This window comes from Castor canadensis, chromosome 10, assembly GCF_047511655.1.
Source record: "Castor canadensis chromosome 10, mCasCan1.hap1v2, whole genome shotgun sequence".
In the NCBI taxonomy this organism is placed as follows: domain Eukaryota; kingdom Metazoa; phylum Chordata; class Mammalia; order Rodentia; family Castoridae; genus Castor; species Castor canadensis.
The window spans coordinates 85604309-85622242 of record NC_133395.1 but is presented as its reverse complement, the minus strand read 5'-3'; the positions used below and the strand labels follow the sequence as shown (position 1 = coordinate 85622242).

Genomic DNA, 17934 nt, shown 5'->3' with positions numbered 1-17934 from the left:
GTCTATCCACCCTATACTAGTATCAACTCAAAATGGATCAAGGACCTAAATATCAGACCTGAAACTCTGAAGGTAGTACAGGAAGGAGCAGGAAACACTCTGTAACAAATAGGTATAGGAAAAGACTTCTTCAGTAGAACCCCAGCAGCCCAGAAACTAAGAGAAAGGATGAACAAATGGGACTTCATAAAATTAAAAAGCTTCTGCACAGCAAAAGAAATGGTCTCTAAACTTAAAAGACCACCCACAGAGTGGGAGAAAATACTTGCCAGCTATACATCAGACAAGGGACTGATAACCAGAATATATAGGGAACTTAAGAAACTAAACTCTCCTAAAATCAATGAACCAATTAAGAAATGGGCAACTGAACTAAACAGAACTTTTTCAAAACAAGAAATTCAAGTGGCCAAAAAACACATGAAAAAATGCTCACCATCTCTGACCATAAAGGAAATCCAAATCAAACCACACTAAGATTCCACCTTACCCCTGTTAGAATAGCCATCATCCAAAACACCACCAACAACAAGTGTTGGCGAGGATGTGGGAAAAAAGGAACCCTAATCTACTGCTGGTGAGAATGCAAGCTGCTGCAACCACTCTGGAAAAAATTTGGAGACTTCTTAAAAATCTAAACATAGACCTGCCTTTTGATCCAGCAATCCCACTCCTGGAGATATACCCAAAGGAATGCAACACAGGTTACTCCAGAGACACCTGCATACCCATGTTTATTGCAGTGCTATTCACAATAGCCAAGTTATGGAAACAACCAAGATGCCCCACTACTGATGAATGGATCAAGAAAATGTGGTACTTGTACACAATGGAATGTTACTCAGCCATGAAGAAAAATGAAATCTTGTCATTTGCAAGTAAATGGATGGAACTGGAGAACATCATTCTGAGCAAGGTCAGCCAGGCTCAGAAGACCAAAAATTGTACGTTCTCCCTCATATGCGGACTTTAGATCTAGGACAAATGCAGCAATGTGGTTGGACTTGGATCACAAGAAAGGGAAGAGCACATACGGAAAATATAGGAATAGGTAGAAAACCCAAAACATGAAAGCATTTGATGTCCCTACTCCAGAGGAACTAATACAGAAACCTTAAAATAACAGGTTATCATGAGCAGGGAATCAGGAACCAATATAAAGATCAGTTAGAGTTGAATGAACATGGGTCGTAACACATGAAAGCAATAGTAGGAATCTTTCTGTATAGCTATCCTTAACTCAACTGGCAAAAAAACTTTGTCTTTCTTATTATGCATAGGTCTTTTCTTCAACAAAATCAGTGATAAGGGCAGAACATGACCTGCCTGAAACTGAGGGGGCGGGGGAGAGTGGCAGGGTGGAGAAATGACCCAAACAATGTATGCACATGTGAATAAATGAACAAAAAACCCAAATAAATAAAGTAAATAAATAAATTTTAAAAAGGCTCATGTGCTGGAAAAAATAATAATAATAAAATAAATAAAAAATACAAATAAAAAAATAAAAAGGATTATGCACCATGACCAAGCAAAATTTATCCTACAAAGGCAAGGTTAATTTAACATTCAAAAATCAATGTAATAGTTCATATCAATAGAATCAAGGGCAAATACCCAACAATCATCTCTGTAATTTCAGAAACAGCATTTGACAAAGAGTATAATGACTTGCTTCATAGTAAAAACACTCAGCAAACAAGGAGTAGAATGAAACTTCCTCTGTCTTATAAAATGCATGTATTAAAACCCACATTTAACATCAGGGTAAAAGACTTCATATTTTATTTCTATAGCCAGGAGCAAGACAAAAATCTTACTCCATTTATAATCGTCATTGTAGTGGAGTTTCTAGCCATTACAATTGCCAGAAAATGGAATAAAAACCATCCAGGTTACAAATAGGAATTATCTCCATTTGCTTATCACATTATTTTCTACATGTATGGAGCTAAAGAATCCACTAATTGGATTCTTTATGTAATAACCAATTGTTATAATAACTTATTAGAAATAATAAACATTAAGATTTTTATGATACAAAGTCAATATACAAATTCAATTTTATTTCTATAATAGAAATAAGCAAACTAAAAATGAAACTTTAAAAATTCCATTACAGTTGCATCAAAATGAATAAAGTACTTAGGAATACATTTAACAAAATACTCTGAAACTACAAAATGTTGAAAGAAATTAAAGAAGACTTATGTGAACATAAAGACATCCCATGTCCATGGGAAGGAACACATAACTTGTCCCTGTCTGAAGAAGACACTCTTATTTTTTAAAAGGGTTAAAAAATTCACCAAAAACCATTAGAACTAATGAGCTAGTTGAATAAAATTGTAGAATGTAAAATCAACATACAAATATCACCAGCATTTCTGAACACTTTCCATTAACAAACAACTATCTGAAAAACATCTTAGAAAAACAATTCCATCTACAATGGCTACACATAAAGTACTTAAATTTAATGGGGAAGATGAAAGTCTATACATTGAAAACTGTAAAACTTGAAAGAAATTGAAAAAGAAAGAAAATGGAAATACATTCTGCTCATGGATTGGAAGAATTAATATTATTCAAATGTTCATACACCCCAGATAGTCAAAGCAATTCCTATCAAAAGTTCAATGACATTTTTCACAGAAATAGAAAAAAATCCTAAAATTTGTACTGAGCCACAAAAGATTCAAGTAGCCAAAGCAATCTTAAACAAATAGAACAAAGCTGGAGGTATCACTCTACTTGACTTAAAAACACACACGGCTTTACTAGTCAAAACAGCATAATATTAGGATAACAGAGACTTAGACTAATGAAACACAATAGAGAACTCATTAATAAATCCATGCATGGAATAAATTCCCACATTTATGGCCAATTTTTTTCAATAAAAGTGCCAAGAACACACACTGGGGAAAAGATAATTGCTTCAATAAATGATGTTGTAACAATTGTATATCTACAATTAAAGAGTGAAATTAGACACTTATATCACATCTTATGCAAAAATCAACTTTAAATATATGAAAGACTTAAATGTAAGACCTGGAACTATAAACTATTAGAAGTAAACATAAGGGGAAAGCTTCCTGGCATTGGTCTGGATGATGGTTTTTGGTTTGGGGTTCTTTTGGATGTGAGTCCAAAGTCACAAATAACAAAAGCAAAAATAGATAAATGGGATTATATTAAACTAAAAGGCTTTCACATAACTCTATATCTGATAAATTGGTTAATATTAAAAATATATATGGGACTCAAATCAATAGTAAGAAAATAGCTGGTTTCAAAATGAGCAAAGAGTCTGAATAGACATTTATCAAGAAAAGACACAAATGGCTAATAGGGACATGAAAAATCTTCAATATCACTAATCAACAAATACTAATAAAAACATGATGAGATATCATCTCACACATGTTAGAATGGTTATCAAAAAGATGAATGATAACACATACTGGAGAGGATGTGGAGGATATTATACTAATCTCACTTTTTTTGAGACACTGCTTGCTGTGTAGCCCAGACTGGCCTCAAACTTGCAGTCCTCCTTACCTCAACTTCTTGCGGACTGGGATTCTAGGCTATGATCTCATTTACAAGTGAAATATATAAAAACTGAATTCAGAGATAGAGAGGGTATAATGGTGTTTACCAGGGCCTTGCGGTGGTGGTGACTGATGGGGGAATTGGGGAAACTTTGTGATATAGGAAGAATAAGTTTAAGAGATCTGTTGTACAACAGGGTCACTAGAGTTAATGTATTCTTGAAAAATGCAGAGAGTAGATTTTAAGTGCTCTCATCACAACAAAATAAGTATATAAGGTAATGTACATGTTAACTACCTTGATTTAGCCAAAGTATTTCAAAACAAAATGTTGTTTATAATAAACATACACAATTTTTATTAATTGAGTAATTAAAAAGAAAGTAGAAACAAGAAAGCAGAACTGGGACATAGTGAGCAACTGACCCACGCTCAGAACTTCATAAAAGTGCCAGTCTTGCAGTGTCATCATTGAGGATGACTAATTCACAGTTTGACTTGCTCATACTTCATGATCAGCTTAGTTGATCAAGGTTGGTAGATCAGCCTAATTCTGTCTCCTTGACCCATGCCTTTTCCTCCACATCACCTACCCTACCCTGGCCTTCACTGCCCTTCCCACCAGAGTTCAGACATATGTGTTGTTTCAGAGGGGCCAAGGTAAGGAGGAGGTGGGCATTCTCTACCACTGCTACTTAAATTCCTTAACTCACTTCTCTGAAGTGAAGTCACTTGTTACATGTCCACACCATCCGAGAGGCATCAGTCATAGTTCATTCTGGCGAGTCAGCTCTTACTGTACTTTATATGGAGGCAAGAAGAATCATCGCTAGATATGCTGACTTTAGCTTTTTAAAAATCTTTTTCCACTTTTTATTTAAATCTACATAAAATAAATTTTAATAGCTGTACTAAAATAATTCTAAAATAATAAAAATCTTTTGTGCATCAAAATACATTATCAAGAAAGTGAAAATGAAACCCACACAATAGAATAAAGCATTTGCAAAGTTTATATATATAACAAAGGATTTGTATCCAAAATTGGTCAAGAACCTTACAATCAATCAGAAGAGTTTTTAAAATGTTGAGGGATTTTACTAGACATGTCTCCAAAGAAGATATACCAGTATCCATTAAAGATATGAAAAGATGCTTACCATCTGTATGGAAGAATGGGGAAGAATAACTGAAATTAACTTTGAAAATTTGCTTCAAAGTTTATGGTACTGAATTATTTTCCTACCCCATCTTCTGGTGCACTATTTTGGTAGTAATGGGTTTCAAAGGTGTTTAAATTTAATTTAAAAGTGCTTTGTACATGATGGACAAGCAAATGACGTAAGCACAAATTATCACTAATTATTGTGGAATTATATGAAGTGACAACCAGTCTTACCTGTTCCTTAGCATCTCAAGTCAACCTGAGTATGTATGCTGTCTCACTGACCAGGAGTGCATGATGTCCCATTCTTTCTTGGTTTCAGCGTGTACCACATGAAAACTACTACTGCAAGACATTAAAACTAAGTATACAAAGTATAAAGACCATCATCTCCATACCTGGTTCTTAAACTATTTACAATATGTACTCCTTGTTTATTAGAATCATCTCAAAAATTTTTTTAATCCCAAAGCTTGAGCCACACCCAAACCACTTAAATTACAATATGTGGTTAGGCCACAAGCACCAGTAGTTTATGAAGCTCTCAAAAAGTTTCCAATGTGCAAAGGAGTTTGTGAATCACTGCTCTACAAGTGCTAAAGGGAAAGAGAAACAGGTAAAGAATGGTGACTTTCAAAATGTGTGCATTGCTTTTAATATTTTAATTCACTTTGTGTTCTATAATATTGTTTATTGTTTCTGGTGATCAACAGCTAATGTTTTGTTACAAAAGCTGATCTTACAATTGGAATTTGGGGTTCATATTCTCTGTTACTTTACTTGTCATGAAGTCACCTGCATGCTAAGATCCCAGAATTTTTCTATTGAATTCTCAGTGAATGAGGTGTGTCAGGTGCAGTATCTGGCAAGTTGTAAGACTGTGGAAGTCTAGGCTCTTCCAGCAGGAAGGCAAGAATGAGAAAAGAGAGTCAAGGCATGGACATCAAATCCCTCATTAAATGTCTTGGTTCCACAGATGCTAATTCCTCCATGGGACATCATTTGCAAACTGGATATATGAGTCAGGGACTGTAATTTTGAATGTATGACTGTAATTTTGAAATTAGAAATTCAATCTGAATATCATATGAGTCCATACATTCCCTTGTGGATCTCTGACCATTTATGACATCACTGAAATAAACACAATTTTTTTGTGATTTCATTTTGCATTTCTTACAATGGCTAATGATTTAGAGCCTCTCTTCATGTGATTGTTTGCAGTCTCTATACTTGGAAAATATATTATCAAACATTTTTCCCATTTTTAATTGAATTGTCTTCTTATGCAATTACAAGAACCTTTATCAATTGCAAATTGTATTTCTTTTCAATTGTGGATTGACTATAATTATTATTACTGATATCAGACATTTTAGATTTCAAGTCCACCTTATCAAAAATTTTTATGGTCTGTACTTTTTCTATTGTTGCTAAGAAATCTTTGCCTATCCACAGATCACAAATTTTCTGATTTTATGTTTAGGTTTCTGGCTTATTTTGAGTTCATTTTTTTAATTGTGTGACATAATGGTTAAGGTTCCTTTTTTGCATATGAGTATCTTTTGATGAAGAGTGTACTTTTCCCATGGACTTAGTTGACATCTGTCAAAAAATTCACTGAAAGGATATATTGTATGGATCTACTTCCAGAATCTCTATTCTGTTCCATTGATTTATGTGTCTTATTTTTAGACTATTATCTTGATTACTATGCCGTGTATACAAATCTTGAAAACAGGTAGTATAATTTCTCTAAAAAAGTTTGGGCTGTTCTATATTCTTTGAATTTTAATACAAATTTCAAAATCAGCTTTTGAATTTTAACAAAAGTGCTAGAATTTGGATTGGGATTATATTTAATTTATGGATTAGTTTGGGAAGACTTGGAGAAACAACATTTTAACATTGTTGAGTCTTCCATTCCATGAACACAGAGTGTCCCTCCAGTCATTCAGGTTTTCTTTAGTTTTTCTTGGAAATGCTTTGTGGGTTGTATTATTTTAGTAAGTCTAGAAAAGGAGTACTATTAAAAAAAAAACATGTTAACAAAATTGTTAAAGTTCCTGTTACCTAGCATCACTCAGAGGGCTGTTTGGACTTTTAATATATGAGAACCCATACCCAGTGGTTTAGTAGGGGTGAGACCAGGCTGAATAAACACTTTTATGTACTCATTGTGATTAGTTTATTCATCTGTTGTTTGATAGGACTTTGGAGAGAGTCAGATGTGGAAAAAATTTTCCCAGTTGTGACAAGCAAGGTAGCATTTTTGTCATCAACAGCAATTTAGGAACCAATAATTGATAAATATTTTTTATGCCCAGTATGGGTTTTTTGGTAAAAAACAGATTTGAAATCTGTTTCAGATTCTATAAAGATTTTAAAATGACCTTTTCACTTTTCAGATGTCGTCTTACAGGGTGGTTATACTACAGACTGTTTGTTTCTTGGAAATTTTATTTATACGGTAAGATCATTCACTTGCCTTATATAATTTTTCCTCATTTCTAATTGAAAAATAAAACATTAAATCAATCATTGTAAGACAATATCCTATGAATTTTAAGACTGATACTCATTTTTCTCAAGAAGAAATTATTATAGCAATTGCTTGCACATAGTTGTAGAAATGTGAAATTCACCTACTTACGTTTTTGCACAAGCAGTGAATGCTCTTCAGCAACTTTTTTGCTGTATAACATTGCCATAAATATCTCCCTCATCTTTTCATGGAAGTTTGTATGAGTAACATCCTTATTTAACCAGTGTCCCCATCAGTGGACATTGCAGTTGTTCATGGTCCTTTGACATTATAATACTGCAAAAAAAGTATTGTTATGCCTATAAGTAAATATAGCTGTAGAATAAATTTCAACACACATTATTGCTCTGGGTACCATGAATTTTGAAAGATATTACCAAATATTCCTCTGAAGATGTTGCACAAATTTTATAATAAGAATGTCACTTTCCCCAAGTTCCCATTTTTTGACACAATAGGTGCAATGATAGGCTATTGCAGTTTCTGCTTTGAGGATAGGTTTACTTGGATAAGATTAGAACACTTCCATCTCTCTTTTATCTGCTTGTTTTACTTTGTTCTATTGGATTGTGTATCTTTTTCTTATGATTCATCAGTTATATAGTTATATGTTAAAGATGCTAATTTTTCTTGTATTTGCTACAAAAATATCCAGTTTCACATTTTCATGGCATTTTTGCCATGTCAGTATATATTTGCATATTAATTTTATGAAAGAATTTTTTTTTTTGTGGTACTGGGGTTTGAACTAAGGGCTTCAAGCTTACAAAGCAGATGCTCTACCACTTGAGCCACACCTCCAGTCCATTGCATATTAATTTTATGTAATTAAATTTACCAGTATTTTTCTTTATGGCTTCTTGGATTTTTATCTACAACTACTGCTAGTAGCTTCTTATTTACAATTCTAAAAATTGTAATTGCATATTCAATTCTGTGATTCCTTTTGTATGCAAGTAGAAACATTCTCCTGCACCTTGGTATTTTTTTCAATTGAGAGCAATTATATTTCAACAATAAGCAACAATATTTAGATATTTTAAAAATATCATTTTATAATGGTATTACTCATATGGAAAACATGAATAAATATAACAAATGATGTTTACAACCTCTTTTAGAAAAATTATAAAACATAATTTGAGACATTAAGAACTTCTAAGTGGAGAAATATACCATGGTCATTGACTGTCAAATTCAATACTGGAAGGAAATCAACTCTCCAGAAATTGATTTATTGGTTTATTATAACCCCAATCAAAAGCTCCAGAGGCTCGATGCGGTATTTCTAAAATATATACAGAAGTCCAAGTGGCCACTTATACTCAAAACACTCAGCAACTTAATAACATCAGAGTCCACCAGATGTGGAGATGTAGTAGAGGGGAGCATCAGAATGTGGATTCTAATTCTTTCCCTTCTCCTCTCACCTCGCACAGTATGTAGTTGTTACTGTTTGTCTGAAAGCTGGGTTGGAGACAATGTCATGGAATAATGTGAGTATGCTTTAGGAATTCTTTCCTCAATCCCATGTAGTTACGTGTTGAATGACTTTTAAGCTTTAGAAAACTATTTAATAAGTTTTTCTTCTGGTCTCTGCTTCATTTTACTGTCATTATTCAAAAATTTATCTAATATAGAAAGAGGTACACATTGTCCATACCTTTCAATGTGGATAATATTGACGCTTTGGTTTTTGAAATCTTTGTTCTATATATGTTATTTTTATTTTATTGTTTTTACATTTAGTCACATGTGTATACATTGTTTGGGCCACTTCCCCACCTCCCTCCCATCCCCCACCCCCTACCTGCTTCTGGGTTCTCCATACGCTTATTATTTTTAACAAAAGTAGAATCGTAATGTACCTAAATATCTTATAGCTTACCTTTTTCACTTAAATCTTTGACATCTTTCCATTTACTTAATTTAATGACTGAACCATATTTCATCACATGAATGTTTACTATTTATGTTATTTTTAAATAGTTGCTTCAACATTTGTTATAAACACGACATAACAAATGCTATGATGAACATATGCATGCTTGTGTATTCACAGACATGAGTAATCATTTCCTTAGTTTATTACTAAGAATAGAATGGATCACTTAAGCAGAACTTCATTTTTGTAAACTTATCAATAATATAAGTGAATGTGTATACATGTACAGCAATGAGTGAGCTGCTTTCCAGCTGATACTCAAGAAGTTTATGAGAAGGGATGGAGGTGTAGCTCAGTGGTAGGGCACTGTCCTAGCTTGTTCAAGGCCCTAGGTTTGATTCACAACACCACAAGAAAGAATAATAATGAGTTTATGAGAGAAAATGAATTTGTATTAGCTCCTCACACTGAAGAGCTACGATACATAGCATATCACATATTTCTTCTCTGCTGTAAAATTTATTTCTTACTGCTGCATCAATACTCAGTTCTGAACAAACATAGTTCATTAGCAACTCATAAAATGTACAAATTATAAGTGTGGTGTTATACTACATTAATGTGAAATAAACATAGAAATAATCATTTTTTATATCTTTTTTATGGTTAGATTCTCTCCAAAAAGAATATTTCATATATCCAGGATCAGTTATATCTGTATATAGTGAATCTCATTGATTTAATCAGGAAATATTTGTTTGTTTGTTTATTTAAAGTCCAAAGCAGGCCTAACAAAAACCAGAGGTCTTTCTCCTGGCCAGACTGATACCAGGCTCCTGCTTCTGCACCTCCCACAGGGGTTAAGAAAGAGAAGGACTGCTTGTCACTCCTTCTCGTATGCTTCTGTGCCCTGTGGGGATGGTGGAAAAGGAGTTGGGGGTGCTCCTTCAATGAGGAAGACGAGCATACTAGAACCAGGCATGGTGGTGTACACTTGTAATCCCAGCTACTTGGGAGGCAGGAGGATCTCAAGTTGGAGGCCAGCCCAGGCAAAGGTAGCTGCAAGACCCTGTCTCAAAAAAGGTGGGAGAAGGCTAGCGGCATAGCTCAAGTGGTAGAGCACTTGCCTAACATGCACAAGGCTCTGGGTTCAGTCCTCCACCTGGAAGTCACTGTTTAAGTGCAGAGAATGAGCAGGGGCAGAGAGAAAACAACCTGCCTCTCAGGAGCAGTGCAGTAGCCTGCTACAACCCTTTGTCCCAACAGAAATACATCTGAAAACACTAAATTATAATCCAGTTAATATGAAGTCAGAAACAAGGGGACCATTACGTGAAGATGCATTTCAGTTTCTGAAAGTTCAGAAGTTCCCAATTTTGAGCTGATCCTCTTCTCCACCATCTGCATAATCACAGGGAGACCCCTCAGAAGACCAGTTCTATTTACTCTAAACAGAAAGAGGACTCATTTGATGATGAATTACTTTTAAAGAGTATGAAAAATTGCCTTTGAAGATGATTCATAAACACATGTTAAGGAATACTTTGAGAAATAGCAGATTGGTTTTCCCCTTATTATTTGGACATAAATTAAGTAGTGAGCAATACCTAACAGAGTGAGAGCACTCAAGCCCTACAGGGGTTATTTAGTGTAGCTAATCACCTTTTGTATGTGATGAGAATAATAAATCTATCCATCACCCCCACAAGTTTAGGACAGAGAGCTCCTGGGCATTTCCTTAAAATTCCTTTGCAAACATTAAGATAAAGTAGCAAATCAGATCAATAGGAGGGTCTAACCTTACATTTACCACTATAGAGTTTGGCCCAAGTTCATAGATCCAGCCATGAACATGGTCTTTCAACAGTTTCTACCAAGCTCACATACACAGTCCAGTCAATGGAAGAGTCACAGCTCTTGGAATTATCTCAGAGCTGTTCATAAAGGACAAGTGCAATTTGGTCAGATTTTTATCTCTCTTAATGATATCTGTTCAGGCTTTATTTTCTTGAGGAAAGTTTTGTATTAATTAAGTAGGCAGATGCAAATAGTCTCATTATTTGTATGAACCTCTTGTAACTGAGAGTTGCCATCCTCACTGAAGACACTAAATGTCACTTGGCTTGGGTGACCAAGGTATTGCTGTTTTAGATACTGTAAACAGTTGGTCCTTGCATCCAGAGCAAACTATTTTGAGAAGTATGTTGAAAATAAAGTCTCAGATATCAAGTAACTGAAGGATTATCAATATCATACATGCAAGCATGGCCTAGACAGATGTATTTTCTTAGTTGATATAGTTAAATATTCTTTCCTTTTAAATATAAAAGGCTAATGAGTTCCTGTGGCACCCTTCTTTCTGCAGTTCAGTCATCTGGCAATCTGGGGAAGCATAATCATCTGGCTGATTTTTTTCACAATTTACTCATACTTCTGGCCCACCATCCCTATGGCTCCAGAGATGAGAGGACAGGTTAGTTCTGCCATGAGTGAGAGCCTTATATTCCCCATGAAAATTGATCTTCATTTACAACAAAAGCTGATTCCACCCACGTCCAAAATTATCTGGAAAAGATAAAAGCATAAAAATTGATGCAATGAGAAATAACTGCTGATCCAACTAAAAAGAGTTTGTTTTATCTAAAACTCATTATTTCAAGCTAACTGTATTAACCACCTTTATAAAATGTTTTTCTTTTTTGTATTCCGATAAAAAGCTGTGGTAATATCTGAATCATCTAAAATAGTTAATATTATATTACTCATGTAATCTGTGTGTTTGTGCATGGTAACTAGGAATGTTACTATTACTTTAAGCCAAGTATAGTGGTACATACCTGTAATCCCAGCACTCAGGAAGCAGAAGCAGGAGCATTACAAATTCAAGGCCAGCCTCGCTACACAGAAAGAACCTGTCTCCAAAAAAATTTTAAAAAGTTTAACTAGACTAGCCACTCTTCAGTGCTCCAAATAGAATGCATAGTATATGCTTCTAAATTTTTAACTTGCGTATTTACTCACATGAACCTCAGAAGCTGTGTATTTTCTAAGTTTTTACACTCATTTTTACATTTTAAAATTCTAATTTGTTTTGTGCCTATTGTGGGAATTAGACCACAGTGCTTACAAAATGAATCAGAATTATACTATAGTAGAATTAGAATTGACCTTGATGCAAACTCAGTCACATGACTAAATTGAAGAAAATTGAGTTTGTCAGCTCAATCCCAGTGTTCTTTCCACTGCACAGCCAAGCCTTATACCCTGCCTTCTCTGTAGAAATGGGACATGATCCCTGTACCTTCAGGCTTGGGGTTCTCAGTTGGACACATCGGGATATAATATTCTCCCAAGATTTCTTGAGCCTTCTCCAGTCAGTCTTCAGAAGGAATTCTAAGGAATAAATGAACCAAATCATGGATAAAAATAAACAAGAGATACGGGGAACATTACTTAACTTCAGTATGTGACAGGAGAGTATATAAATGAACCCTCAAAACTGCAGTGGTTCTGACTGCAGCCTTGGCTGGACCACAAAACCAATGAATATGAAAACCACATTGTGAGAACCAAAATGAAAACTGACTGCAGAGGTGGAGTGATAATGTAAGAATTTTTAACAGAGAGTTCTAAGTGCATGCTGGACGCTGCTTTCACATAGGCAAGATCATAATCAGTTGACATTTCCCAAAATATAGACAGGGTAGAAATGATCAGCACAGAATCTGCAGAGACAAGTAATTAAGACAAGGCCAATTAGTACTTTAATATCTACTAGTGCTTTATCATGTCTTTCTTTTTTATTTTTATTTTTGGTTTATTCATTTATTCATATGTGCATACATTGTTTGGGACATTTCTCCCCCCCTGCCCCCAATGCCCTCCCACTCCCCCTACCCCCTCTCTTCCAGGCAGAGGTTGTTCTGCCCTCTTTTCCAATTTTGATGAAGAGAAGACAAGCAATAATAAGGAAGACATAGAGGTTTTGCTAGTTTGAGATAAGGATAGCTATTCAGAGAGATTCCTAGCATTGCTTCCATGCACATGTGTATTACAACCCAAATTGATTCATCTCTGCCTGACCTCTTCACTACTTCCCAGTCACCTTCCCATATTGACCTCTGTCAGTTTTAAGATTACTATATTAGTTCATCTGCAGTGGACATGTCAAACACTTTCAAGTTTTGAGTTTCCTACCTTTCCTATTCCTCCTGTGTGTGTTCTCCACTTAGCATGTGACCCATGTCTAATAATATTACTGCATTTGTTTTAGGTCTAAAGTCCACATATGAGGGAGAACATACAAGTTTTGGCCTTCTGAGCCTGGCTAACTTCACTTAAGATGATGTTCTCCAGTTCCATCCATTTACTTGCGAATGACAGGATTTCATTCTTCTTCATGGCTGAGTAAAATTCCATTGTGTATAAATACCACATTTTCTTAATCCATTCGTCAGTAGTGGGGCATCTTGGCTATTTCCATAACTTGGCTATTGTGAATAGCACTGCAATAAACATGGGTGTGCAGGTGCCTATGGAGTAACCTGAGTCGCATTCCTTTGGGTATATCCCTAGGATTGTTGGATCATATGGCAGTTCTGTTTAGTTTTTTAAGCCTCCATATTGTTTTCCAGAGTGGTTGTACTAGCTTGCATTCCCACCAGGAGTGTATGGGGGTTCCTTTTCTCCCACATCCTCACCAACACCTGTTGGTGGTGTTTTTGATAATAGCTGTTCCAACAGGGGTGAGGTGGAATCTTTGTGTGATTTTGATTTGCATTTCCTTTATGGCTAGAGATGGTGAGCATTTTTTCATGTGTTTTTTGACCATTTGGATTTCTGCCTTTGAGAAAGTTCTGTTTAGTTCAGTTGCCCATTTCTTTATTGGTTCATTGATTTGGGGAGAGTTTAGTTTTTTGAGCCCCCTGTATATTCTGGTTATCAGTCCTTTGATATCTGATGTGTAGCTAGCAGATATTTTTTCCAACTCTGTGGGTGGTCTCTTCAGTTTAGAGACCAATTCTTTTATTATGCAGAAGCTTTTTAATTTTAGGAGTCCCAGCCTTTCTCTTAGTTGCTGAGCGGCTGGGGTTCTATTGAGGAAGTCCTTGCCTATACCTATTGCTTCCAGAGTATTCCTGCTCTTTCCTGTACTGGCTTCAGAGTTTTGGGTCTGATATTTAGGTCCTTGATCCAGTTTGAGTTGATACTAGTACAGGGTGATAAGCATGGATCAAGTTTCAGTTTTCTGCAGGCAAAAAACCACTTTTCCCAGCAACATTTGTTGAAGAGTCTGTCTATTTTCCATCATATGCTTTTGGCGCCTTTGTCAGAAATAAGGTGGGCATAGCTGTGTGGATTGATATCCGGGTCCTCTATTCTGTTCCACTGGTCTTCATGTCTGTTTTTGTGCCAGTACCATATCATGTGTTTCTATGTGAAAAAGGAACAGAATGCTCTTTTGACTTTCTTTTCTAACATCTGGTAGATTTCCTTACTTTCTTCTGAATATTTTGAAAGATGAGTCTACTTTCTGTTCTTACTTCTCAAGTCCCATTTTTATTTAAACCACTAATTTTTTTGGCTTTTATCACTTTTTAAAATTGTTTTTGCAAAGGTGCAACTAATAGCTTACAACCAAATCCAGCAAGAACTTGAGCTCAATTTGAACTTGTTCTACTTTTTCCACTTATGGATCTCCCTATTTTCTTAGGATTTTTGGTATTCTCTTTATGGTTCTCATCCAGCCTCTCTGACTATTCCTTATCCATGTCAGACTTGCTTCTTAATTATCAGTGTACATTCTGGGAAACATCCAATATCATACGTCTGAACAGAAATTACCATGCATACTTAAAACACGTGCTAAGTAAAATAACTTTATCATGATTTTGTTTATTTGATTGATTGGTGTTGGTTTTTTGAGACAGCCAAGGCTAGCCTGTGTTCACACCAAGGTTGTCCTCTGCACAGATTGTTTTCAGGTAGTGATTGAGACATGGAGGTACTGAGGCAGGTGTGTTCAAGTAAAACCAATTTCTCCATGGGGTAACTTTGACTAAGCACTACCCATCAGTCTAACTAAACATTTCTAGGCATTGTGCTGTAATCCAGATTCTTCCTACTCCAGTCTTTTCAAGCTCTCTCCTTCCATAGGTGTCAGATTGGCAAAGTGGTCTGAATGTCTTTTTGGCCTTTTCCTACTCCCTCCCAAATGAATCTCTCACTCAGGTAAACTCTTCTTAGCATATTTTTGGCCAACTCAGACTAATACAAGCATCATAAATATGATTAAAGGTATTATGAATAAATCTACATAACAAATTAATAAATTAATGCAAATTGAAATAATCCACAAAAAATACCAGTTACCAAAAGTACCAGAGCCAGAGACCCTTCAGAAATTTTGGCAGGTAACTGAGATTTCAGGCATGTTTTCCCCTCAGTTCATTCAGCAAATTCTGAGCCAGCATGAGGTAGGAAGCTAAAACATCAGGAGAAAGCCTCTAAAGAACAGATATTAAGCAGAATCAAGAGGCAAATATAGTATTTGGGACCTGCCAGGTATATTGAATGAAATAACATACTATGCACTCAGTTGAAAAAAGCCCTGGAGAGTTTTCACCAATCCCTGCTTGAACTAATGCGATCAGCCAGCAACCAAATACTGTGCTAGGTAAAGAGAAGATCAAATCTCTCAGGAGAATATAATGGCAGTTACATGTCTAGTAGTTGGAGTTGTATTGCTAAATGATACATCTTTGCATTACTGGGATAGAAAGCTACTTGATCAAAATATTTATTTGGGGGATTCCAAGATGGTGACTAGAGGGAGGAAACAGAAAGCGTGCTTCCTGAAGTAAAATCTTGGAGAGACCCTGGAGATACACCTTACACGAAAAACCACTTAGAAGAGGCAAAACTCTGACTCATCTGACTCCTCCACACCCCCAGCCCATGCATAGCATCCCCATTCCACATTAAACAGAGAAACCAGGATGGCTCCTGCACAGCCAGATGCCAGCTCCTACTAGCTCCAGAGACGCAGACCACCAGGTGAGCTAAGTGACATGTGGTACTCCCACAAACAACCCTGGGCTAAACCAGCATAGCCCCCTGGACAGACTGACCCCCACCCAGGGAAAAAAGAGAAAAAACCCAAACTGAATAATAACAACTACAAAAAAAGACACATACCAAAGAGGGTGGGGCGCCCTGAGCACCAAAGGGTGGGGATGGTCAATCCCTCACAGAACTGTAAATAAACAAGCCAGCCAGAGAAGGCAGGAGTGGTGGCACCCACCCAGCAAACTTGGAGAGGGAAAGCTTGTAACAGTGGCTGTTGTGAGGAAAGCCCCACTGGAGAGGGGGGAAGGGACACTTCGCAGGTGAACTGTTAATAAACATGCCAGCCGGAGAAAGTGGGTGTAGCGCCACCTCCCCCAGTGTGCTTGGAGAGGGGAAAACTTATAACAGTGGCAGTCATGCCCAAGAGAACCCTAAATAAACAAAGCTTGCAGGGCTAAGTGAGTATTAAGCTCACTCCTGAGATCTGCAATCAATAAAGCCTCCACCAACAGCTGGTTCACAATAGTGGGCAGGTGAGCCACAGCCTCAGATAGACATTCACAGAACTGTCTCCAGACCCTTTTTTTTCTTTTTTCCTTTTCTCTTCTTTCAGTGAGACAACTGAACTATGACCTCATGCTGAAAGACTTACTGAAACTGTACTGCATTTGAACTTGAGATATTTTGTTTTGTTTGTTTGTTTTGGGTTTTTTTGGTTTTTTCCCCTTTGATGAGACAAAAACAGAACTAATTCTGAGACACCATCTCCAGGATTGGAGGCTGAGGGACAAACACCAAAATTATTAAGACTGAAACTTTATTGGATTTGAACTTGGGGATTTTTACTTAATCCTCTCCCTGTCTCTCTAATGCCTGTTTAGCTTACTGTTAATTAGTATACTATTTCTCCCTGTTTATTTCTTTGACAGTTTTTTTTTATTGTTTGTTTTGTTTTGTTTATTTGTTTTTTTTGTTTGTTTTTCCCTTTTTCTTTACCTTCTTTGCTTTCCCTCTCCTCTCACCCTTCCATTCTAGATATCACCATTGTTATTATTACAAGCCAGAAAATACTTAATTGCACACAGTACAGGGACGGTAACAATAGCAAGGGCAATGATGGGAAGATGGAAAAAAAGAGGGAAGCCAGTTTCCACCCAGCAATAAATTAGTACATGAACCAGAGGGAAATGAAGAAAACAAATACTCAGATCCAGACTCCAACAAAACGAAGATAAACTATGCCAAAGAACCCAATGAAGCCCACAAGAACAACCTGTAAGAAGAAATCCTGCAAGTAATCAATGAGAATTTTATAGAGATGATACTGAATATGGTCAACCAAAATGTACAGGAGACACTCAAGAAATTCTAAGACAACAAAAATAGGGAATTTGAGAAAAGAAACAATAGAAGCACTGTATAAACACCAAGTGAAACAAAGAACACGAATAATAGAGAGATAAATGAACTCAGGACAAAAGTAGACAATATTAAAGATGAAGAGATTCAGGATATGGAAAACTCCAACAGAACAAAACAGAAATGCAAAACAAAGTGGAAGGCCAATCCAGCAGAATAGAACAAGCAGAAGACAGAATCTCAGAACTCAAACATGAAATGTTATTTAAAGGAAAAACCAAAGAACTATCAGTTAAACAACTCAAGACCTGTGAAAAGAAAATGCAAGAACTCACTAACTCCATCAAAAGAC

The 17934-nt window shown here is 36.0% G+C and overlaps 1 protein-coding gene and 1 long non-coding RNA gene across 4 annotated transcripts in view; one reads left to right on the top strand and one right to left on the bottom strand.

The window, feature by feature from the left end:
- Positions 1-17934, top strand: part of LOC109678973 (phospholipid-transporting ATPase IB-like) — a 310438-nt gene that overhangs the window by 258831 nt on the left and 33673 nt on the right. For all 3 annotated transcript variants that reach the window (XM_074043762.1, XM_074043761.1, XM_074043760.1), the window contains 3 exons: positions 7134-7195; positions 8710-8766; positions 11521-11628. In XM_074043762.1, the coding sequence (XP_073899863.1) occupies positions 7134-7195; positions 8710-8766; positions 11521-11628 (227 nt within the window). The remainder of the gene's footprint in view (positions 1-7133; positions 7196-8709; positions 8767-11520; positions 11629-17934) is intronic.
- Positions 8386-17934, bottom strand: part of LOC141411502 (uncharacterized) — a 52581-nt gene continuing 43032 nt past the window's right edge. Inside the window, exons 2-4 of the long non-coding RNA XR_012436299.1 lie at positions 12457-12548; positions 11993-12067; positions 8386-11720 (exon numbers count right to left, since the gene is read on the bottom strand). This is a non-coding gene — a long non-coding RNA (uncharacterized lncRNA). The remainder of the gene's footprint in view (positions 11721-11992; positions 12068-12456; positions 12549-17934) is intronic.